Source organism: Hypomesus nipponensis, chromosome 14 (assembly GCF_054491055.1).
Source record: "Hypomesus nipponensis isolate SF chromosome 14, ASM5449105v1, whole genome shotgun sequence".
NCBI classification, from domain to species: Eukaryota; Metazoa; Chordata; class Actinopteri; order Osmeriformes; family Osmeridae; genus Hypomesus; species Hypomesus nipponensis.
The window spans coordinates 17,140,443-17,165,669 of NC_140374.1; the positions used below are offsets into that span (position 1 = coordinate 17,140,443).

At 43.0% G+C, this 25,227-nt stretch overlaps 2 protein-coding genes across 3 annotated transcripts; both read left to right on the forward strand.

Annotated features, from left to right (window-relative positions):
* Nucleotides 1–176: 176 nt before the first annotated feature.
* On the forward strand, nucleotides 177–4,492 carry samm50 (SAMM50 sorting and assembly machinery component). 2 transcript variants are annotated; one of them, XM_084672219.1, is made up of 15 exons: nucleotides 177–336; nucleotides 774–884; nucleotides 1,046–1,147; nucleotides 1,261–1,348; nucleotides 1,477–1,583; nucleotides 1,754–1,884; nucleotides 1,976–2,063; nucleotides 2,151–2,279; nucleotides 2,412–2,483; nucleotides 2,602–2,688; nucleotides 3,068–3,138; nucleotides 3,307–3,374; nucleotides 3,467–3,613; nucleotides 3,760–3,901; nucleotides 4,166–4,492. In XM_084672219.1, the coding sequence occupies exons 1-15, from the start codon at nucleotides 316–318 to the stop codon at nucleotides 4,209–4,211; spliced, it is 1,410 nt and encodes a 469-aa protein (XP_084528345.1). In that variant the 5' UTR covers nucleotides 177–315; the 3' UTR covers nucleotides 4,212–4,492. The 2 variants fall into 2 exon arrangements, with proteins under 2 accessions (XP_084528345.1, XP_084528344.1); XM_084672218.1 differs by having other exon boundaries at nucleotides 3,307–3,373; nucleotides 3,457–3,613.
* A 239-nt stretch (nucleotides 4,493–4,731) lies between these two features.
* On the forward strand, nucleotides 4,732–11,219 carry api5 (apoptosis inhibitor 5). The gene is made up of 14 exons (XM_084672217.1): nucleotides 4,732–5,048; nucleotides 5,852–6,013; nucleotides 6,160–6,253; nucleotides 6,397–6,462; nucleotides 6,633–6,784; nucleotides 6,987–7,193; nucleotides 7,302–7,406; nucleotides 8,321–8,410; nucleotides 8,654–8,838; nucleotides 8,981–9,074; nucleotides 9,187–9,243; nucleotides 9,330–9,409; nucleotides 9,778–9,920; nucleotides 10,176–11,219. Exons 1-14 carry the CDS (start codon nucleotides 4,977–4,979, stop codon nucleotides 10,253–10,255), a joined length of 1,587 nt encoding a protein of 528 aa, XP_084528343.1. The 5' UTR covers nucleotides 4,732–4,976; the 3' UTR covers nucleotides 10,256–11,219.
* The last annotated feature ends 14,008 nt before the right edge of the window (nucleotides 11,220–25,227 follow it).

A 25,227-nucleotide genomic window follows, 5' to 3' on the forward strand; every position in this document is an offset into this window, starting at 1 on the left:
TTAAATTATATTATTATTTCAGTGGGATTATAATTTATTCACTAAACACGAACATTATTGTCAGGCTCATGAACCTGTCTATGAGAAGAGAACGATATGAGGAATCTGGCACCTGTGTGTGACCTTTTACTAAAATATATCAGAAGCCTATTAAACTGGCACTACTTGGACGTCCCAAGAAAACTGGAGGCGTGGTTTGAGTGTGTCATGGCGTCAGCCGTCAACAAATCTACAGCAATATTTTGGGACTAGATATTCCTTTATCTCTTAAACACCTCTGTGAAGTTCGAGGAACATTGTGCACGAAGTCCAAACATGGGCACCGTTCACGCAAGGGTAAGGGCAACTTAAAATCTATTGGTGAAAGCATGACCTTTATGTACTGTAGTCAGTAGCTAGCTAGCTAGGTACAGACACATAGGGCGGCTACTGATGTCAAAAAAGCTACGGACCTGGCATTGGTCAAGCTGACTATTAAAATAATAGTTTGCACAGTTGTCAGCACTACAAGTACCCAAACAAATGATACAGTCGGTTATAATACAGCTAATTTGAAAACGCATTGAGTTAGCAATCCATCCCGGGCAATAGTGTTTTTCTTTCTAGTCATGTCGTTGGAAAAAAGTGGTATGCGTGCCATGCCTGTTACTAATGAGAATGTTCAATTATGGCATCCCTGGAACACTAACTCGCTTGCTACACTTGCTGCCACTTGTGGCACCACATCATTGAACGTAGACGGCATAATTTCTGTTGTGTTCATCCTATTGCAGAGCCTTGATCCACTACCCATGCACGGTCCGGAGTTGGGTGTTCATGCTGATGACATTGAGACTCCCGACATTGAGCAGGAGTCAAAGCAGGAAGTTCTTGAAAACAAAAATGTAAGGACTGTATTGTTTAGCAGAACTATACGTTCTTTAGTATTAGTCGTGGCTTTAGCCAGAATAGCTTTAGCTCAATATTGTGTTGTATCTAGCTGATGAATCTGTATGTCCCTCCTTATTGCAGTTTATCTATGCTGTTTTCCCCCTATGCTCTTTAGGTAGTTGTTCAGCGGGTACACATAGATGGACTTGGAAGAACCAAAGAGGACCTCTTATCATATGAAATAGCTGAAGTCTTCCGAGCCAAAAACCTGATTGATGTGAGTGTTTGTCAGTCAAACATAATGTACACATCATACAATAGTTGTTGTTAGTTTATAATTGGTTTAGTGGTTGGAGTCCGAGGCATTGACTGAAACCAAATATGTTTTAGGTCATGAAGAGGTCCCATGAGGCAAGACAAAATCTTCTACGTCTCGGTATTTTCAGGAAAGTGGAAGTTGTTATTGACACCTCACAAGGTAATTTATAATTGAACACTCAGGTAATACCCAGATTACATGCTCACTTTTTTATGTGCCCAAAAGTAAATGTCAATTATAATACACAAGTGTATTATAGTAAGATACAGTATATTGTTTTCTTGCAGGGGCAGATGCACTTCCAAATGGACTTGATGTTACGTTTGAGGTGACTGAATTGAGACGATTGACTGGGAACTATAACACCATGGTTGGGAATAACGAAGGTAGCATGGTGAGAATTCCTAATGACTGTCTTGGACGTGATCTGCTTCCTGCTCTCGTGTAGCGGTAGATTACCGAAGTATCCAAAGTCCATAGACAGCAAACAGCACTGTCCTGCTTAGCTTTACACTAAGTTCAAGTCCATTGTTAGTATGTTTTGACGATTACCTCCTACTGCAGGTTCTGGGCCTTAAGCTACCCAATGTGTTCGGTCGAGCAGAGAAACTCACTTTCCAGTTCTCTTATGGCACCAAAGAGACTTCTTATGGCCTGTCATTCTTCAAGCCCCAACCTGGACACTTTGAGCGCAAGTATGAGACATTACTACTAAATTGATGATGTATGTGTGTAATATTGTGTACTCTAATAATCTGCATATGAATGTGATCCCGTTCTTCACAGTTTTGCTGTCAATGTATACAAGGTCACTGGCCAGTTCCCATGGAGTTCACTGAGAGAGACTGATCGAGGCATCTCCACAGAGTTCAGCGTATGTATATATTGCTCATGCAAATGTGGTGGTCCAGTTTGGTGTGGATCAGTAAATTACTCTATGGTTCTGTTACTGTATTAACAGTTTCCTATCTGGAGGACTAACCACACCCTGAAGTGGGAAGGTGTGTGGAGAGAGCTGGGCTGTCTGGCTCGTACTGCCTCGTTTGCCGTCCGGGAGGAGAGTGGCCACTCCCTCAAGTCATCACTCTCGGTACTGAGCCTCAGTTTTGCTTCATACACACCCCAAATCCCCAATGTAATACAGAAATTATTTATTTTAGATTGGTATATTCTACAATAATTACTTGGATACTGCTTGGATCTTTTCCTCCTCGCTCTGCAGCACACCATGGTCATTGACACAAGAAACTCAACCATCCTTCCCAGGACAGGCGCCTTCCTCAAGTTCCACCAGGTACATCAAGGCCAAGTGAACCAATACTTGCACCATCCAATCCCAATTAATCCATTCCCCTTTATTCCTAAATTGAACATACTGAAGTAAACATGATTTTGTGTCTGTGGTATTCCAGGAGTTGGCAGGCTATACCGGGGGAGACGCCAGCTTCTTAAAGGAAGACTTTGAGATCCAGATAAACAGACGTCTCTTCTGGGATTCGGTAAGATTCGAAGTTCGACATAAATATTTGTGGGTGGTTTCCTCCACAGGATGTAATCTTATTATTGAAGACATACTTCAATGGAAATTCTACTTGATACATTTTTTATTTGGGGCTAGTTTTTAATCTATATCTAAAGGGTGCATTAAGAAGGGAGTATCAGGTACCACATAGTGGCTTGTGAGAGCACAGGGATCCCGTTCAGTGAACCTCCTCTTTGGTTCTCAGTGCAGCAGTTGTTGCTGGTAGAATGGAAATTTAGTGGGTATTTGTATCCAGAAAACCACATCAACTCCTGAACAATGTTGTGGTTGCATTTATTTATTTTAAAACTTGATTGCTGTGAATTAAGCAAAATACTTCTGTGAATCCCTTTTAGGTCTTGTCTGCGTCTCTGTGGGGAGGAATGTTGCTGCCCATTGGAGACACGCCAACGTGCATAGCAGACAGGTACAGAAGACATTCACTTTATAGTCTCTGCCATCACTGCAGCCCTGACACTAGTCTGAAAAAAGACTGCATAAAGCCCAGTTTAGTGGGCCTTTGGTATGCCTTTAGTGGATGATTTAATGATTTAATCCTACAATGTCACACTTTCCATCTGTTTTTTTTTCATAGGTATTATCTGGGTGGGCCTACAAGTGTGAGGGGATTCAGTATGTACAGCATTGGCCCACAGAGTGAAGGTAAGAACGTGATGATCTTCACTGTCAAATTCAGTGAGGATTATGGTTGATGATTTTTGGTGATTTTGTTTTTGTTATTATGGGTATGACAGGTGACTACCTGGGAGGTGAGGCTTACTGGGCTGGTGGGATCCACCTGTATACTCCACTACCCTTCCGTCCAGGCAAAGGCGGCTTTGGAGACCTCTTCAGGACCCACTTCTTCCTCAATGCTGGAAACCTGTGTAACCTTAACTACGGTGAGCACTGCTATTTAATTGAACACAGAATACATGTGATGAAATACTGACCTTTTGAATCAATAGTGAACCTAGAATATGTCAGAGTGGCAGTGTTCTGAACGTGACCGTGCAGCCGAGATGATGGTTCAAAGTGTCTCCCTAAGGCGAAGGTCCAAAAGCACATCTGACAAGACTGGCAGAGTGCATTCGCTGGTCCTACGGAGCTGGGATTGTGCTACGCCTGGGGAACATTGCTAGACTGGAGCTCAACTACTGCATTCCCATGGGTGTCCAGAGTGGAGACAGGTAAGCCTATGTGGATACACAGGCTGGTTTCTTTAGTAAAAGTTGGAACTATTATCGTGTGTAGATGGTGAGAAAATATTATTTTGAATTCAGACTAAGTTTGGAATTGGAATTTTTGAAAAAGCGATGTACTTTATTAATTAAAAAGACACTTATTCAAATCGATGTATAAATAGTGCATATATTTTATACACTAGTCAATGAACATTTCATAATTGACTATACAAGTTTAACACTTTCTTTACCTATGAATCTCATTTTTAGGATATGCGATGGGGTCCAATTTGGAGCAGGAATCCGATTCCTGTAATATCTTGATGCATGGAATTTTGAGACGATGAAGGACTACAGGCAAATATAATTTGCTATGAAGAAAGAATCACGTTCACACACTCATGGTTGCTGGGAGTTGATTTGCCACATCTGTATGTAAAGAATTGAACTTTTGGAGATGGATATACAATTCTGAAATGTGTCCCAGTGCCCAAGATGTGGAAAACCAGAAGATGAAACATCACCAATGAGTGCTCTTATCATTGGTCAAATATGGTCTGAAAGAATAAACACAAAAATAAAATGTTATTCAATACAGTTGTTTTAATTAGCTCTAAGGTTATTTAGCCTACTTGTATGATTTGCCTTCATGACTAGATTAAGGTGAAAACCCTGGCGTGCTCTGGTACAGTTTCAACATAAAAATGAAATGTATGTACCAAAGGTGCTAAATAACCGAAAAGCTGGTCATTGTACTCCACGGCTACGTCGTTTTTCAAGCCCCTACTGCAGTGGTTTGCCGAGGAGCTATCGCTCTAAAGTATTACTTCCAGGCTTCCGTTCCCGAAGCTTATTTCGTATCAGAGCGAATGTGGCTGTTGGTTAACATTGCGGAACGGACCAGGCAGTTGGGACTTAGACAATCTCTATATATTTCTGCTCCCCAAACCTTTTCAAATATTCTGCTTTGATTAGACTAGAATCACATGTTTTACGTTTTAACCCAAAAGAGCACATAACAAGTCTGATTTGCCTAATATTTAGTCGGCGTTCTCACCAAAAGACACTTGGACGCACGCTGATGGCGGTCACTATCGAGGAGCTGTATCGTAACTATGGGATCCTTGCTGATGCGAAGGATAACTTGAAACAGGTACGCGCATTATTGCCTTTTAACAATAACCTAATGACTGAATTGTTCAATTGTTATCTGCAATTAGTCCCGAACACAATTTTTCTGAAGTCGCACTTACTCTCGATAGATATCTTAGCTAGCTAGTTAGCAACCAAGCTATAACCCGCTTGAGCATAGGGTTCACTCGTTTGTTTTTTTAAGTTGTCTGAATTCCGTCATGGTCCAACTGTGAATCTCGTTTTGACGGTTGCTTGGTTCTTGTGCACCGCTGGGCGCTACTGTGGTAGAAAAGCAAATGGTTACTAGCCATCTAGCTACGTCAATTGCTAGCTGCGTCAATTGCTTTATTGAACTGGGGCCCAGCCTTGCATTTGCTAACTTGCTCAGTATCAGCATGTAACCTTGTCTCAGAGAATGTCTGCTGCTTGTCTTCTGTCAGGATGACCGAGACGTTTTCTCGTGGGGGGTATTTTACCCTATATACAGAACAACACGCAGATATTATTTTGTTTGCTCTGTAACAAGCTAGCAAGATATGTTAACTAGATAGATATATTTTCAGTATCAACCCCCAAAGGATAGATAGCAAGCCAGCCGGCTGGTTAGCTAATCAGCGAGCTACATTGCTAGCTAGCAAGACCTCAGGCCAGGGGTAACAAAACGTATCACTAATTGGAGCTGCCTGTAGGCTGCTTTTCGCAAAGGAATCTGAAGGGACAACAGCATGTTCTACTATTTTCTTTTTTAGTGTGTTTCTGTTGATCCTTAATCTATTCATATTGGCAAATTAAACACGTGCAACATGCTTATTTCTCCTTCAGCACAAAGACGCCTACCAGGCAATTCTTGACGGGGTAAAGGGGGGCCCAAAGGAGAAGCGTCTGGCTGCACAGTTCATTCCCAAATTCTTCAGCAGCTTCCCAGAACTGGCAGATTCAGCCATCAATGCCCAACTGGACCTGTGTGAGGATGAGGATGTATCGGTAAGAATGACGTTCATACGTTCTTCTCCACCACTTATTACAAAGCAGTTAACATACAGTCTCTGGCCAAGCTTTTACTTTATGTGGTGGAGATGGTATACGTTCCACACTCACTTGACATCCTATCTGTACCCTCTCTTGTCTAGATTCGGAGACAGGCCATCAAAGAGCTCCCACGTTTCGCTGCGGGGGAAAACATTGTCAGGGTTGCGGACATCCTCACCCAGCTTCTACAGACAGGTAAAGACTCCTTGACTTACCTACTCACGAGCACACAGTCTCAGGTTTTTAGAGATCTTTGCTTAATGGACATTTTTTTCAACAAGTTCAACAAGTTTTGTTGTTTCCTGTTTGTTTTGAAACACTGATATTTGTGCTTTTAGACGACTCTGCAGAGTTCAACCAAGTTAACACTGCACTGCTCTCCATCTTTAAAATGGACGCCAAGGGTAAGTGGCTTTCTATTTATTTTATTCAACGTACGAGTCAATTCTGTATTTCCTTAGTTATATGTCCAACAGGTCCAACAGGTTTGTGTAGTTGCCGTGATCAATTAATCACAAAGGTAAGTAGACAAAGTAATTGGTGTCTAATCTTCCGTTGTCCCTCTTTCACCCAGGTACTCTGGGAGGGCTGTTCTCTCAGATCCTGCAGGGAGAGGACATAGTGAGAGAGAGGGCCATCAAGTTCCTCTCCACCAAGCTGAAGGGCCTGCCTGAGGATGTCATGACCAAGGAAGTGGAGGACTACATTTTTACAGAGACCAAAAAGGTCTGTTCGGTCTCTTCACTGAATGTTGTTTCATGTGGTTGGATATATTTTCACTTGCGTTAGTTAGGTTATGGAGGCCCTGAGAAGGCCTTAAGATTTGGCTTTTTGTCTTGAAATTATAATTTGGAAAATTGTTGTGTGCATTTGTTTTCCATCAAATGGCCATATTTGGGTGTCAATCCTCTAATCCTGTCCCTCCTAGGTACTGGAGGACGTGACGGGGGAGGAGTTTGTTCTGCTGATGCGTGTGGTGTCCGGGCTGAGGGCCCTGCAAACAGTAAGCGGACGACAGCAGTTGGTGGAGCTGGTGGTGGAGCAGGCCTTTCTGGAGCAGGCACTGAACCCTGCCGACCCTGACACGGTGGACCGCCTGATGCAGTGCACTCGCCAGGCCCTGCCCCTCTTCTCTGTAAGTGAAGTGGATTGCTCAGACCCTCAATGGATCGTGCACACACATTCTTATTCTCTCACAAACACACTCGCACGTTGCCCATTGGCCCATTTCTATTTCTTTCAGAAAAATGTGCATTCCACTCGTTTCTTGACGTATTTCTGTGACCACGTTTTGCCAAACCTGAGCTCCCTGACCAGTCCAGTCGCAGAGCTGGACATTCAGCTGGAGGTTAGCCACACACACACCCCCGACTTGATGATACTGTAGAATTTACAGTAGAGCTTACCCAGTCTTATGTTGCCGCTTAATACCGTAAACCTTGAGCCATATGTGACAAGTGCTGGTATTTTGGTCCATGTGTACTGTAGGTCATGATCATTTAATCATGTTTTACATGTCAGGGAAGTTCAGATTGTATGCTTACAAACATCATTTGTTCATTTAAATAAGGCATTGATATTTGAAGACCATATTTGAATGTTGGTACCCCGTAAATAACTAGCGGAGAAAATCCCTTTAAAATGTTATGAGCTATTTACATTTAGTCATTCTTCCCCACTTCCCACTGGCACGTAATGGGTGGCAACAATAGTTTGTCAACTCCACCCCGAACCATATGGACCAACCTTGCCGTAAACTGACACCACACCTTTGTTTATGGATGGTGGCTTGACCAAAACTAATTGACTATAGCCAAAAAAAACAAATATGTTAATCAAATTGAGCCTCTATCATGCCCCCAAAATGAGAAAACAAGCCATATTTTGATTTGCTGATTGATTTGACAAGTTGAGTATTGGTATCCAAAAAATTGCCAATTATTTTCAGGGATTTCTTCAAAACACTTACTTTAGTGATGTGATAAAAAAAAGTAATACATGTGTATTAGTAACTTTAGTGCATGCTAGCGCGATTTGAAGATTTACTACATGCGGCCCTGTTTTCCAGCACCTGTCACATGAGCCTTAAGGTCCATTCAGGTGCCTTTTTTTGTTACTTGACTTGCATGAATACTTACTGTTGCAGAATGCATTAGGATTCTGTTGGCCATTCCGTCGATGTGCCCCTGTTAAACGGGTGCACTGCCTTTCATTACCAGCATACACAGATTTGCTCAACTGAGTGTTATTGCGTGTGTGTAGGTGTTGAAGCTGCTGGCTGAGATGAGTCCGTTCTGCGGGGACATGGACAAGCTAGAGACAAACCTTACCATGCTGTTTGAGAAGCTTCTGGTAAGAACCATACTGGAAAGAACCATAGCAGCTGTCCTCACAGGATGCCGTTTGCACACACACTGCTTTGTTGGCATAACATAATGAATGCATTTTCGCGTGTTATATTGGAGCATTGATGACCAGACTGGTATTCCTGGTATATTTCTTATAAATGGCTTGATGGCTGACCTGCACTTTCATTATTGTCCCCCCTCTTCCTGTCCCTCCCCTCTACAAACCCCCCTCCCTTACCCTCTGTAGGAGTTCATGCCCCTCCCTCCAGTGGAGGAGGGGGAGAATGGGGAAAATGCCAGCGGTGAGGAGCCCAAGCTGCAGTTCAGCTACGTAGAGTGTCTTCTTTACAGCTTCCACCAGCTTGGCAAGAAGCTGCCTGACTTCCTTATCGACAAGATCAATGCAGAGCGCCTCAAAGATTTCAAGATCAGGTAAAGCAGAGGGGTGTGGCAGGGTTTTATTTTATTTTTTTTACTTTGATTTGAGATTTTCTTCTAATTGACTATTTTGAAGCATGTTGAATTTTTCTCAATTATTCTGACCCAGATTTCTGTGCACCTCACTATCCCACAGGTTACAGTACTTTGCCAGAGGACTGCAGGTGTACATTCGTCAACTTCGGGTAGCCCTGCAAGGCAAGACAGGAGATGCACTGAAGACTGAAGAGGTGTGTGTGTGTCTCTGAATATTCCAAATGTTTAATTTTGATGGCTACTGGGGGAATGCACTGAGGTTTTTCCCATCTCATTCAATGTCGCTAACCTGGCAATGTCCCTCAGAACAAGATGAAGGTAGTGGCTCTGAAGATCACCAACAACATCAACGTCCTCATCAAGGTACAGGGCCCTATGAGATGTGCGTGTGTGTGTCAAAAGGCAATGTTCTGTCAATGTAAATGTACATGCGTGTGTTTGATTTACAGGATCTCTTCCATAATCCTCCGTCATACAAGAGCATAGTCACCCTGTCCTGGAAGCCAGTTCAGAAGGCGGAAGCTGTAGGGTAAGGCCCTTTACACTCATATCAGGGAGTCAGGTGGCTGAGTGGTTAGGGAATCGGGTTGTTTATCAGAAGGTTGCCTGTTCAATTCCCAGCCATGCCAAATGACATTGTGTCCTTGTGCAAGGCACTTCACCCTACTTGCCTTGGGGGGGGAATGTCACTGTAGTTGCTATAAGTCGCGCTGGATAAGAGCGTCTGCTAAATGTAAATATCAAGTAGTTGCCTTTACTGCCTTCTTGTTCTCTATTTCTCTTGTAACCATGTCAAAAGAAAGCATATATGTACTGTGAGGATCCTACCTGCTTGACAACAACAAAAGTTCAGTGCCAATCACTCATTGTCATGATTTATATTTATGATCCTTGTAGTCAGAAGCGCCCGTCGGGTGAGGAGATGGGCGCAGGCAGCGCCATGAACAAGCAGATCTCCCCTTTGCCCAGGAGGGACGCACGGCAGATCTACAACCCCCCCAGTGGCAAGTACAGCGCCACCATCGGCAACTTCACCCACGGTGAGGGAATCCCCCAAAAGTTGCCATCTTAATGTCGTTCCCATTGGCCCAACAGCGCACTCCCTGTATACGTTTTGGTCATCTTTCTTCTGAATGATGGAAGCTAAAATGCAGAAGTCATGAATGTGCTTAGCATTGGCATTTTATTGGATGTAGGTGGTTCGCCTCTTGTGTTGGGGCATGCATTTAAGTGGAGGATTTGGGTTAAATGTGATGATATGCTGACCTCGTGTTTCCCCGCACGTCTGCTTCTAGAAAACCGTGGAGGCTTCAGGGGAGGCCGAGGACGAGGCTTTGGAGGCAGGGGAAACAGGAGCCGAGGCCGCATTTACTGAGTTCCTTGTATGTGCTTGTCACACACACATACACACTGAACTGCAGCACATCAGGAGCCTTGCAGGAGGCATGCTGTCTCTTTCATCACCATGCCCCCCTGGTCCACTGTACTATCCCCGTTTCATCTTCAGCTACCTGTGTAAAAGTTGTCTCTTCCCACCCATGAAAGTATGAATCCGCTTTTTAGAGAATGGGCTCTGACTTTTCTACCTGATGTTTGTAGTTCCTCCCATTCTCCCTAGCAAGGTGATGGTTCAAGTAGATCATTTTGTTTAGGTTCATTTGTTGTTTTTATTAAGTGTATTTCTGTCAAGAAAAGACTGCCAAATTGTACCTGATTGATATTTTTTTCAGATTGTTGGGAAAATAGGTTTTACAAACTGGTGACAATTGCATTCTTTCTACTTTCTTATGTAATCCAGAATTTCTTTAATGTCTTTTTTTTTTTCTTTTTTTTTTTTGACCTTTAATTGGATTGGCTGACTCCTGCTACTTTATATGAGATGATAATGTTTTCATCTGAATTTTATCATAAACTTGTGCTGAAGTCTCAACTGCTTTCACTTTTTTGTTTGTGTAGCCTTCGGTTAATGTTGTAGTGAGTTTTACTGTTAAGCAGCATTGGTATATAAACTGCAATATTTTGACAGATTGTGATGCTAAAGCCTAATATTAGGATTTATGAGATCAATTCATTTTAAGGACAGTCCTCAACCAGCATTGGCAGCTATACTGTAGTTTATGGAGGACAATAGTCACTTTTCTACTAATGAATGGTAGCCAGTAGTATGACCACAGCATGACAAGTAGCAGAACAGTGTGTCACTCTAAACCTGTTGATTGTTTATACTTTGTGTCATATTGCTGGGTCTCCTGCTTAGGTTGTGCATGCCTGGGACCCTTACATTATTTGTTAAATGTTTTGGATAAAAAAAATTAAAAACCAAATCTTTGTGGACATGATATAGTAAGTCTAGGTTGTTTGACTTAGGTTTGATTTGTTTGTTCTTGTGGACAGCTTTTTCCTTTTTTGACTCCTAAAGAACATTAGGTGGTATTTATTATTCATATCTACTCAAAGCCCAATGAGGAAGGCGTTTGGAGAGTAACCTTTACTTGGGGCATGTTCACACTTGGCAGATTTGATTAAAACAAAACAATTCCTTTAGATTCAGTGATAAAAATGCCAGTGTGAACGGTAAGCAAACCAGGACTAAATGTATAATTTTCTGTACAATTTGTGTTTTGATGTAAAGTATTGGGGCTGTACTAAGAGAAGGCCTGTTTTTGGAGTTGAGATCAAGTTTGAGCAATCAAAAGTCCAATTGATTTTGTTTTTGCGGGTAAGCTGGGGGGTCACTACTTGCAAGTCACTGGACGTAAAGCTAGCATAGAGGTTTTTCTGTACTAGACTCCTCTCACATCCTGGTAATCCATTCTCTTCACTTCCACTGTGTCAATCTTATCTACCTCCTCATCCTCTCGTTTATGTGCATGTCTCCACACCTCTTTTCAGCCTATCACCCCCTTTTTCCTAAATTCACCTTTTCCCTCCCTTTCTCACCTCTTCCTTCTCCACCCTGATCACCCTTTCTACCCCTCTCCCCCTCTTTGTTCTGCGTTTAGCTTTCTCAAAGTTTTTCATCAGCAGTGCAGAAGAAGGAAAAGAGGCCAATTTAAGCCTGTGCTCTGGGATGTGGTATCCACATGTAGCTCTGCCTCTCTTTTGGTTGTCAGCCCCCCAGCACTGCTTACATGTTCTTTTGCCTTCCTTCTGCCCTGTATTCATTCCTGTGTCACCTCCATTCACCCATCTGCTTACTTTCTTCCCTTCCCATTCCATCCCTCTCTCTCCCACTGCATCAGGACTAGAGGGGAGAAGTTGCTTTGAAATAGGGAAACTAGGCACTCAATAATTGAGGAGGCTAAAAATAGGGCTTTCCTTATTTAGAAAGCTCTAAATTTCTCACACCTGGATGGAGTCGGTCTAGAGTCTCTGTCTCTCCTCTCATGCATGGCACACGTCTCACTCACAAGCAAGCTTATAGTGGGGGCCATAGTTTCCCATACGAGGATATGTGTGTGTAGGTGTGTATGTTTTAGGGGCAGGGACTCATCTCTGAATTTTCTGAATGGGCTTGAAGGTTTATCATTGGTTTTGATGTAAGTAGGTATCTTTTTATATTTGGAAACTCAGTACCAGGCTGAGAAACAACATATTTCCATGTAGTTCAGGTATCTTCTGAATCATGTTAAATCAGAGTCCAGTAATTGAGGCTTTAGCATAGGGAGCACTTCTCAGTTTATTTTATTGCACCTGCAAGAGGCCAATTGTATTATTTACCACTTACATACTCCACTAGGTGGCGACACCGACCAACATATTCTTCACCCTATCACTGGGTCTATTTTTATCCCCAGCAAACCAGCCACTTTAGTTTTAATTACGTATTTTTGTTTCTATATGATGTTCTGGGTGGATTCCAGTCCACTGTTAACACTGACATGAGAGCCCTCTGTGAAGCTGGGCTATTTGCAATATATTGTAAAATTCCTATCATCCTAGCCTAAACCGAGTTGATTCTGCTGAATGATTAGAGACCAGTGTATTTGTCAGGTAGTGGTAAAGTATGATAAGGACAGTTTGGCCCTCTGATTTGAAATAGCTGCATTGGGCATGGGTGTGCACCACAGCAGATTTGATGTTTTTTCCAGCTCTTTATTAAAAGGTTGGGTTCCATGGTTGGGTGGGATGGATGACCCCAGGAGTGTATTTCGGGGCTGAAATGACCTGCTTCCATAGAATGTGGATGTGTCCTTGGCAGGGTATGTTCCAAAGGAAGAATCTGTCTTTCAGTGTTCTGTCAGGTCCTTAGAAATGATTGTTACAGAAATCCTTTACTTTTTATCTCAGCAAACCTTTTTTTCGATCCTCTACCTTAATTTATCCAGTTGTAATGAATCCAGGACCATTTCAATATTTCACTTGACATATACTGTAGGTTTATATACAGTGTGTTTTATTCCATTGTGGCAGTATGTAATTCTCCTTTCAGGTCAGTGGGGGGCGACGAGCTACTGGTTTTGGCTTCTCTTGATTGATCGTGACCAGGTATTTCCCAAACCAGCCAGCGCCTGACACACGCACTCTCTCTCTCTCTCTCTCTCTCTCTCTCTCTCTCTCTCTCTCTCTCTCTCTCTCTCTCTCTCTCTCTCTCTCTCTTTCTCTCTTTCTCTTTCTCTCTCTCTCTCTCTCTCTCTCTCTCTCTTTCTTTCTTTCTCTCTCTCTCTCTCTCTCACACACACACACACACACACACACACACACACATGGTGATGCCAAAAATAATCAAGAGATGGAGAAGGAGTGACTGGCGGCACAGGAGAGGAATAGAAGACGACCCTCAGAGAGAAAGAAAGAACGTGATGATGTGTCTGTAGACTAAACACGTCCAATCCAAGACTGGTGGAAACCACACAGGACCTTAAGGGACATCCTCTCCTGGATCTGTGACATCGAAATGTTAGTTTGCAACATCTCTCAGAAATCATAGCTCCGTGTTTCAGTAGCTTGATGGAAAATTCAATAGGGCCCTCTATCCCTTTCGCTCGTATCATAAATGTATAGATTGAGAATGGAATATGCACGGGCTGTATTGTCATTTCCAAGATGTCCTTTCCATGACTTTTGCTTCTCCTTCTCCAGTCCTATCTAGATCAGTGGTCTCAGTACCTGATAGACTAAATGTACTCTGAACAAGGTTCGCTGTGCTTACGCAGCATTGTAGTCTACTTTTTGGCACCATGGACAGTTCCTCGCCGTAACTCAGGGTCTTGGCCTCTGTGTGTCGTAGGCTAGTTGGCTACCACGGACCACTCCCCTTGTTTATTTCTTAACTTGTGTTTTGGTAACCGTTTTCAATCTACGTCATAGTATCATTAAAAGCTGTTAGTGGTGTAAGAAATACCACACCACAATAGGCATTATCGTGCACCAACATTACAATGCTGGACCAAAGTTCAACAAAGGCTCACATAAAATCTGTTAATTCATCATATACAATTATGTCATGTGATTGGGGAGGTCGACAGACACGTTTTTATTGTTGACTATTATGGTCAAGGTCTTAAAAATCATGATGCCACAACATGTTGCGTGGTATTGATAATTAAACGTATAGCTTGCCTACAGACAAACAAACAAAAAGGAATGCACGGACAGCAATACACTGTGAAATATAACTTGTTCTTCCCTTTCATAAAAACACCGTCTGCCCCCTCATGTACAACGCTGGGAATAGTAACAGCACCGCGAGTCTTACTAAATATAGCAGCCAGTGAGTGTTAGCATGTCAACTTCACCAGGAGTGCGGAGAACATAGTGTACGTAGTGTACATACCGATACAACGTAGTGTACATACCGATCGCTAAAAATATCAATCTGACCATGAATAATAGATAGATCAAATAGCTGCTATAATCCTTAGTGTACCGTTCTAATTTTACGAAAATATAAATGGTGAAATTATTCAATAACACAAGCAGGGGCTTTTTGTTGAATGTTCTCCAACCAAAGGTTTGGTTACATCATCAATGCTTTGTTGATGTTTTGATTAAACTGGTGATGGGGGATCGTTTGGAATCCACATGACTGGGTCTGAAATCGGTAAGGGGTTCTCATTTAGATCGTCTACCTCTATTGTGAAAGGTAACAAGTAGTAATATACTGAGAGAGTTCACAAACTTAGACTTTGGTTCAGCAAACGTGCATTTTATTTGTGATGGAAGGAGACTTAAAGCCTCGTTATGTAATATAGCATGTGAACGGCGAGAAACAGTCCGGGTTGGAGGGGGTTGAGGAGAGAGGTGTGTGTGCGCGCGCGCGTGTGTATGTGAGAGAGCGAGTGGGCGGAGGAGGGGGGGGGGGTGAGGGGGTAGTGATGAGAACCATGCTATTTGGTCTATGCACAGAGCTCCAAAAACTCATAACGCGGGAACACTGTGTACTCGGTGTCCCCAAAGACTCGGTTGTTTGATTTTCAAACCCAGCAGTATTTTTTAAACTGTACTTTCCACATAGGACACAAGTGTACTCCCACATTCATTCATTACTGAAAAACCATGGAAAGAATTATATGAATCAGTGAGTTAAAGGATGAATGAATGAACAGAATGGCAAGCATATTGGACATGAGTGTCAGTTGAGTGCGTTGAGCAAGTTGAGATGAGACACCAAGTGTATAATTAAGCCTAAATGTTTTGGGTGCGTCGACAAAACACCAACCCACATAAACACACCTACGTGCACATATGCCTAACTGAAAAAAACGGGTGTTGCGTAGCGGGAACATGTGACAAAGCCAGCGCACCCGTCCGTTCATAAATTTTCACCGCCTCTATTCATGCAGGCTCTGGTCTTCTTGGGGTGGTTAATGTGCGGTAGCTCTGAACCATGTGATGCTGTGGGGGAAGGGAGGGGGACTTGTGTGTAGGGGGTGGTCTATAAATAGCTCCATAGCTCGGCTTCCATTGACATCATTTAGACAGGAGAGATGGAAAAATAAACAGGGAAAAGGGGGGATGGCGAAGGGGAAGGGGTAAGGGATCTTTAATCTGAGCTCGAAATTCAAACAAACCTCCCATCCATCCGTTTCTCTCCATTCTGTAAACAACCAAAACACTGTCCGTTTCCTAGAACGACTAAGCGTCGCCCGATACGGGATGGAATGGAAACCCACAAGGCAGATGGGAGGGACATCAAACAAATTAAAAGGACCCGTGTATACACACACAGACAGACACACATCTTATACGAGACGGTGGTTGAGACCAAAGGCAAATGTTTTGGAAGACTTCGGCTAATAATGGAAATTGAAACCAATAGTTTTTACATAGGCCTTCAGTACGGGTCAGTCAAGGAGGCTGTATTTTCGTTTCAAGTTGAGTTTCCGTTTGGACTGTTTTCTTGGGGGGGACCAAACGGGTGGTTGGGGGGTTGACTGGCTGCCTACTGTGTTTATGTTTTCATAAAGGAGGACAACACTCGGTTTCCATGGTCGGTGTGTCTTAGTCACTTCCGGAATCGTTCGCTCTAGCCAGCCTTGGCACTGACCCCCGAGTGCTGCGTGACTCCTGATTGTTCCCGATGACGTCTTATGATCCATTTCTCCTCGCGGGTCCCCTGTCCTATCACACGTCTTCACGACCACAGCAAAGGCAAGGACATGACAACTCAGTGGGTTTGGCATACTGTGAAAACATATACACAAGCGCACACTTACAGATGCTATAAATACACCAGATTGATTTCAAGTGTTATGACTTGCCAGCCTAATGACGTTTTCAATGATACATTCATCCTTATGGTTTTTGTTTCGCTAAACACCATGGACATTTGTAAATTAAAATCCTATTTAATATTTCTGTGCAAAGCCTAGACGGAATTTTACGTTGCACACCGTTTATAGGACTTAGGTCGTGCATGTAAAATGTGTTTCTTTCCACTCCATAATGTCAGGTGATAAATCACGGGCCTAATGCGGTCATAATGGAGATTTTGATTTGCTATTGTTTTAGAGCTCTTGCTCTCCTACATGACATTGAAAACAAGTGAACACTGACGAGAAACTTGGAATTTAGTCTTGACGTGTAATAGTAGCAATGAAAGAGCATTTGTGGCCGTCTTCTCCTATACTTGAGTGTCAGCACCATGGACAGCGCCACAACCGTGTGCAATGGAGAGGTGAAAATGGCTGTCTGTAGAGATACATGTTCGTTTGCTGTTTTTGGATCACATGCATCCTCATTAGTTGCTATGAAATATGGTCAAATTTGTACTCATTGTATAAGGCATTGGATCTGGACAAGACAATATTGGTTAGGGTTAGGTGTAGTTGTCCTTGGTTTGCCAAATAGCGAACACGTGTAGTCGTACTTGGTCAGGGGAGCCAGTGCTTTGCTTGTTGTTGTTTTCCATTTCTATGTGAAATGTAGATTGTACAAGTCGGCTGACTGTGATTTATTTGTGCCCCAGGGCTAAAACCTATATGTACTGCTGTGCGATGGTGAAGGACCAGTGACTTACTTAGGCCTATTTGGAAGCAACACGTTAGTCATTGCAGTAGAGGGATGACTTTACACGTTCAAAGCCCTGCTTGGTCGTCCAAGGCTTCCCAGGTTTGAGCATTAAGTCTAGTACAGATTCGTGACCAATTTTAAGAACCCTATTTTTCAATTCACCCACACCATCCGAGAGAGGGTCCCGGAATAGGTGTATTCGAAAGATTGTCAACACGTTTGGGTGTACCTGCAATCTACTTGAGTAAATGCTCAATGTCTTAATACTTCATTGATATAGGCCTATGGAAAGATACAGGATATACACTTTATTCGAGCTGATGTTTGTACAGGCTATAAGCAAATAATAACGCCATTCTCAGATTAATTCTACGATTGTGACGTCATATCGCTTTGGAAGTGAGCGTCCAGACCGAATGTGTGAGTTTGGTTCTCACGTAGTGTTCTCTAGTGTGTCCCCGTTGTCTTTTAAGTGTAGTGTTTGAGGTCTGGGTTGCCTTGGGTTAAACGGGGAAAAGGTTTATTTTAATATACTCGCCAGTCAGCTGGAGGCGTGCGATATTTTTAGATCAGGGTTGAGGGAGGGCAGGGAAGGAGAGAAAGACAGAGAGAGAACGAGAGAACAAGAGAAATGTGCCTTCTACTCTGATGATCGAACGTCATTTATTTCACATCTTTACAAATGTTATTGGGGCTCTACTGACATATTTAAAGTACAGTATCCCAGCCTGAAAGAACAGCATACATGCACTTTGCCCGCCGGCTTTATTGGTTTTCAGTGTTTTTATTTTTTATTTTGCGAGTCTTAACATGCACCCCCTCTTCTATTCCTCCTCCCATTTAACCTCGTCCCAGCCATTACCCACTATTTCTCCTTGCCAGATGAATTCATTTTGTACTATTTTGGAAAGTCAGTGTTTCTAAGGGATACCTAATGACGCAATGACGTCAATGCAGGTCAATAGCACACTGGTGGAGCGGACTGGCGGCTGACGGGAGGCACAGTTTTACTCCGACTACCCAGGAACGGGTCTCGCCGTTTTAGACCACCTTGTATAATCTACAACTTCATCCGTAGCTTAAACTGAATCCATTTTAATTTAGTTTTTTGTTTTGAATTCTTGTTGCATCATACAGATGAGGGTGACATGCTATAGCCTTGTCCACAGCTTTGAATTGAGCAGGACTCATAAGCCCCCCTCTTGCTCCGCAATACAATCAAGTCACAAGCTCTTTCATACCTTTCTGCTCTTTAGAAGTCATTCACATAACAGAAAAGTGGTTAGAATGTATTTTGTGATGTGAACTACCTCGTATGCGCAAGTCCCTTGTGGGGCTGCTTTTATGAGCTGGCTCACGTGCGTAACTCTGTGTAACCGTCCCTCTTTGTGCGCTTCATTCTCCTGAATGGCAACACAAAATGTTTGGTTTCAGACAGAAAACTGAAACGACTCACGCGGCGTGTGTCTTGCGTCTCTACTGACGCAAGAGAATCAGACTGTCCCGGTTCTGGTGCTGTTATCATCTTTGTCTGAAGAAACGCCTTATAATCACACTGTACATGTTATTTGTTCTGTATAGGCAACTCGTTCACTTCCAGACAAGAATTGTTTGAGAGGTAAGTGATTTATTTTGGATGAGTGTGAATCGTGACTGTTCTGTTTTTGGAAGTTACCTTAAGGCGATGTAAACGCATAGCCTACACTCAGTAGCTACATGTTTGACTTTCTTTAGTAGTTGTAAAACGTGATGATTAACGATGATTGATATGATAATATGAATGGGCATTTTGTATTCTTGGTCATGATGTCAAAACAAACATTTAGCAAATATTAAGAGACTATAATAAGTCCACTTCGGGAGAACACCGTGAACAGAGGGAGTCTAGAGACGGTCAGGAGTGCTGTCTGCGCTAATGCGTAGGTGTATTCACGTGCTGGGGTTCCTCCGCTTAACCTGCCGCGCTCTACTGATATGCCTAGTAACAGCTTTGTGTGTGTGTTTATATGAGTGACTGAGATAGAGAGAGAGAGAGATAGAGCAAGCGAGAGAGATAGAGAGGGAGGGAGGGAGGGAGGGAGGGAGGGAGGGAGGGAGGGAGGGAGGGAGGGAGGGAGGGAGGGAGGGAGGGAGGGAGGGAGGGAGGGAGGGAGGGAGGGAGGGAAGGAGGGAGGGAGGGAGGGAGGGAATGTGTGTGTGTGTGTGTGTGTGTGAGTGTGTGTGTGTGAGAGAGAGAGATCATGCAAGCTTCCCATTCGTCACTTCCACTTTCTTGTGGCCTGCTGGCCCTACATGCTACGTTTAGGGGGCTTGGGGACTTACGTCAGTGAGCACTTGCAAGTTGTACATCCCCAGTTATGCACGTCATCCGAATTATATAGTAGTTTATTCATTTTGTCTTTTACCTGTGAATTGTGTGTCAGATAATGTGACCCCCCCCCCCCCACACACACTCTTCCCCTTTTAACATGTCCAATATTTGACTGTGCACGACGAGGAGGTAAGGACTATACAGTCGAAAAACAAAAGGGTACAACTTAGTAACAATAAGTGTTGTTGGAAGCTCATTGCGGTGCTCTTATGTATCTCTTCAAGGTTCTTTTTTACATTTAAGAGTTCAATAAGTAAATTGTATTGGTCCCAAAAGGGTGAAGAGGGTTCGCCTGCCCATCTCAAGATCTCAAGGTTTCCTTGTGCCCATCTCAAGATCTCAAGGTTTCCTTGCATAACAAGCATAACTAGGTCAATTATAGCAATGAGTAAAATACCATAGTGTACTATAGTGAAAAAAACAAATATCTAGGCATTGAAAAATCAAGACACGTTAACAAATGTTTGTTATTACGTGCAACTTTCATCTTTTCATCTCCATGGACGGTCACTTAGACGCCAGTCCCAAAACGGTCACACAAGTGAGTTTTGAAGGTTTCGTAGGCTATATTTGTCGAAAAATGAAAAAGGAAACAAAGGTGTATGTATCTGGTGGGAATCAAAGAAGTCTCATTGTGGAGTCTCCCAGGTTAACAAGCAAGGTTTTTTATCACTTAATCTACAATTATTAAGAATCATGTTGAGTATCCTTTCACCAGAACACGACCAATGACTTTGGTGTCATTTAATTTCCATTGACAAATACTATTATGACAAGGGGTCTGTATTTCTTTCAGTTGTCTCCAACTGTTTTCTTTCAGCACGTCACGAGGTTCCGCGTGACGGATCTGGCAAGATTTCAGATGCTACATAGACCTGCATAGTACCGTTTTTGCGTCTGAGACGTAGATTATGGCAGTCGCTGCGGTTCCACTTAAGTGCACGCGTGTGTGTAGCCACCTTCTCCGTTCTTTCCTTTTGGTAAACCATAAATCACGCCACAGTTTGTGTTTAGGGGGAGAAGTGGCTCAAAATGTTTGGCCATTGGCCGCTAGAATGGGAGACACTAGCTCTTTAAACCATAATGCTCCAGCTGACATTTTCATTAATCCAAGAGAAAGCTTCATTGAAACTCACAGAAACCGATGCTTCGAGGAGGATTCGAGAGGTCTCTGACTGATGCTGGCGGCGCCGTGCGGTGAACTTGGAGCACTGCACGTCACTGGAGTCTCCCTGTCTGCCCATTGATATTTGTTGCTGCTTCACTGATTGCAAGATTCGCCACTGCAGCAAAGGTGGTGGTCAGACACAGAAAAAGAAAAAGACAAAAGGGAGATATGGGGGCGTGAAGGGGTTTTCCCCACGATGGTAAATGTCAAAGGAGGCATTGAAAGAGGAAATTCGACTTGGAATGATTAATTCAAGTTTGTGTACTCAATGTAAAGACATATGGGCCTATTTGAGTTTCTCGAGCGTAAAACGGCCATACTGCCTCTCATGTGAAAGCCTGCCCCTGTGTGCACTTGCCAACGGGGCGAAGCCAGCAACGATAGGAATACAGTACAGTACACTACACCATACGAGATAAAAATAGCATCAACCGATGAGACGGGCGCAGCCCTTTTTCTCGCAGATTACTTTTTCGAGGTAACTTCCACTCAGTGGGCAGTAAAATACCCAGTTCTCCGAGTCCACTTTCGCACACATTTCGTGACAGGGTTATAGCACGGACTAATTGAGGAAGGCTATGAAGGATCGCAGGACATGAATGAGCGTATTAAGTTTATAATATTTAAGTCGAATTGGAGTGCTTGTGCGCTGAGTCGATTCCGTGGGTGAGCGAGTCTGGCGCGTGGGCACAGGCAGCAAACAGAAGCAGTTCATGTTCAGATCTCCCATTATCATCCCTCGGTTGAGAAATAATGATTGCCTGCAAACAATGATTTGAATCGACTATCAAGACTACACTAGCTCACACTAACGTGGATTCAAGAAGTATCCCATGTTAGAACTGGAGAGGTGGGGAGCATGGAGATATATTTCTTAAACAATAGCTGAAATCTGCGTTAAGATACACATGACCGTGAACTGATGTATTATTTTATTAGCGCCCTCTTAATATTTTTCCTGTCAAATTTCAAATAACATTTCATATTGGCTGGACAGCGGATTGAGCGGCGGTTCTTTAATCAGGCTCTATAGGCTGTAAACTGGGAGAATCTAAACGTGACGTCAATGCCTAGTAACTGACGCAGCCCCTCAACAAAAAATGGGATTAAAACATTTTTTTCCGTCAGAATGCGACTTTAATTATTAGTTTTTGCACTGCTCTGTCGACGATAAGCAACCCCACAAGGAACATGTATCCTTTTTATCAGAATGGACTTACATGCTGTTTTGTGGTTATTTCACCAACTACCAGCCAACCATTGCTTTATGAGTTCCTCAGCGAAAGTTGCATGGAGACAAGACAGCTGAGACGCCAGAGAAGACGAAGAAAGAGATATGTGAAATAAAGCATCAACACCGATAAGGCTACAGGTCTACGAGCACCGAGAAAAATAATTGAGTGGGAGGAAAAGTAGCCTGTGTTTTGAAATGGGCACTCAGTAAACCCAAAACACTGCAATGATGCAACGACGGGGAATAGGGGCTCTTGTGCAGAGTTGGAGAGGCAAAATGAATGTACATTACATGCACTTCACGTAACGTTCCTGAGCGATGCCTTTGTGAGTGTTTTTTTTCTTACTGCGAACTAAAAATAGCACCAAGGGTTTTGATCGTGATCCAGAAATAGACAGAGGGTATCACTTGTATAAAAAGGAAGGTGATCCCGAAAAACTTGGACGTGTCGCTGAGGCTAGTAATGAATCGAGGACTGAATGTTAATATCATATTCTTTTGATAATTTGACAGCATAATATATACAGGGTTATTTGTTTTTGAATGAAACCTAAATGCTTTTTGTATATCTTCCGTTTCAGCAAGGGTTGCCTGCTATGGTAAGTAAGAATTTGCACGTGCACTGTTCAATTCAATGTAGTTTCTTGTGTGACATTTCTTGCATGCTCTGGTACTTTCCATCACTTTACAACCATGTAGAATAGAATTCCCTCACGGTGTTGAAAGATATTTGTATCATGCTTTACCCGTTTGTGGATGATTTATAATATATCAGCCTCTTTCTGCAAAGCAGGAATCTTCCCGTCGGCAAATATGCAAGTGCAAACTCCTTTGTCTGTTGGCGCTGTTGGGTCTATTTGGCACATATTTTTCTCTTCGATAAACGCAAAAGCTTGCAAGGGGGAACCCTTCTTCTATGGGCGTTGATGAGCGCTCATTTTATTTTTTATTTTTAAGAGGAGGCATGTGAGGGGAACGGTGGTGAAGGAGACAGATATTTGAAGAGGGCACACGCAGACCAATTCCGAATTGGAGTTGCCGCACCAATCATAGCGCAGACTGGGGAAACCCGGTAGCTGTCCAGCAGTAATGGTGCTGAAAATACAACCAGTGGCACGAGGGGGTTCCGTGTATCACATCCAGTCGCGTTTGGAAGGAACAAATGCAGGTTGCCAAAATTCCAAGCCAGATTGTGTAGCGATTGCAGTAGTCAGAGGCTCCTCGTTCAATCGAAAGGCCCATGACTCGATAAGCAGTAGGAAAACTGAGAATGGATTTGGAAGCAATATTCCCCCTTTGTGTGTTGTCTTCCCGCCTGCACCGTTTGAACGACTGTAGGTTATGTGCATTGCATTCACCGCGAAGCCATAGGCAGATTGACATGGATGACCCATTCTGCTCACGTGATCCATTTATTTTATCCATAACACTAGGAATGGAGTGATTTCTTTATTGGGTCTGTAAACCAATAAAAGCCCGGTTGTCACGTTTTTGTCAACATCAACGTTTCATTGAGCGATTGCCAGAAAAATCGTGGAATTGGCTATTCAACACAACTAAAGTACAAAAGTCACCCTTAAGGTCAGCACAATACGAAATCTCGTTTAATCTTTGTTGATTCAATTCAGTCGTGATCTGAAGTCAAAAACATCCATCGCGCGAGTTTTGCTTTCGGTTGGAGTTCTCCTCGGTAACTTTGCGTTCTACATGTGGCAACGGAGGGGAGGGGTTGAGGTTGTTTAAGACCAAATGAGCATGAACTTGATTTGCAAATCGGTCAATAAACCGGGTTTTCAATAACTTAAGCCTATTTGTCACATAACCTTTGTGATAGCGCGCCGAATTGCAGATTCCAGAGAATTGCAGATTCACTCGTTTATGCAGGCTAATTCATTAACGTCACATAAGGATCATGCATGCTTGATAGACAAATTGACAGCTAGTCCTCGCATGACTTTTAATAGTGTCAGAAAAGCATATATTGTACATTGTACCACATATAAAACAATTGATTGGCTTTTAAAGTGCTAGTGAGCTAACCCCATAGACCTATTCACCTGCGCCATTGCCTCCACATAAAAAATACATTGGTCTTCTTTTGCCAAAAACGCATATATACCAAGATAAAGGAGGCAAATCTTCAATAATTCAATGATGGCCATGTAATTTCAGTGGAAACAACACAAATTCTTGAGTCGTGACTGCTAAAGTGAGTAATGCGCGCGCGTTGGCTGCGTCAGGAGAGGCAGTCACTGTGCAGTGCAGACGGAGCGGGAGAATCGTGACTGACTGGAGACGGTAGCAAATGAAAGGACCACCCAATAAAAATCCACAGCAGTGGCGACATAAGGGGTTGCAAATGTGGATGCAGTACAGTTCTGGTCTCCGAATACCACGTTTTCACTCTTTGTCCTTTCTTTATGTACCCGGGTTGCCAACTTAAATGCAAATGTTTCAGTGATGTGTGGAGCGGTATAGGGTGGGAGGAGGAGTAAAGATGCGGGTGGGGGTTGCTTTGGGATAAATCCAGATATATATGGGGTGAAGGGGGGGGGGGGGAGTCTAGATAAAGATCGTGACCTGGTCACATCTGTATCTTAACTTGCATGCAAGTCAAGTGTACAGGGTGTCTGCACGGCAGTCATGCATTTCAGACAGATGTATTCTCATAAAGGAGACAGAAATAGGAATGTGAGAAAGAGATCCTCAAAGGTAAGTAGAGTTATGAGTTTTTCGTGTTCTCTTGATCGATCTTAATGACTTCATTAAAGAATGTTTGACTAATGGCGTGTGAGTTCGAGATGGAACTGGATTTTTTATCAATTACAATCAGAATAATCCTTTGTTGTGACTGTAAATGTGCTATGTGCTGACAATATAGTAGTTAATGCAATGTTCTGTTGTATTTCAATATAGCTCAGATTCTTTAACGTTTGGTATAGTTAGACAGGTGTATAAAGTTTAGAGACCCCCATGTCCTTGCTGTAGTGGTATCCTCCGATGAACTCTGGGTGGTCGTGCAATAGAATCGCCGCAAATGCGTGTTCATGTTGTGGAGGGTGGTGCAAGCTTTTTGAAAACATGAATCTTTTGACATTATATTGTGCAGCTCAAGCTTAT

Bases quoted from the DNA above. Each gene is read 5' to 3' on its own strand.
- api5 (XM_084672217.1), top strand. From the start codon at position 4,977: ATGGCGGTCACTATCGAGGAGCTGTATCGTAACTATGGGATCCTTGCT. The intron at 7,407-8,320 runs GTTAGCCACACA...GCGTGTGTGTAG, and splicing joins AGCTGGACATTCAGCTGGAG to GTGTTGAAGCTGCTGGCTGA. The intron at 9,410-9,777 runs GTAAGGCCCTTT...TGATCCTTGTAG, and splicing joins CAGAAGGCGGAAGCTGTAGG to TCAGAAGCGCCCGTCGGGTG.
- samm50 (XM_084672218.1), top strand. From the start codon at position 316: ATGGGCACCGTTCACGCAAGG. The intron at 1,148-1,260 runs GTGAGTGTTTGT...AATATGTTTTAG, and splicing joins GAGCCAAAAACCTGATTGAT to GTCATGAAGAGGTCCCATGA. The intron at 1,584-1,753 runs GTGAGAATTCCT...CTCCTACTGCAG, and splicing joins GGAATAACGAAGGTAGCATG to GTTCTGGGCCTTAAGCTACC.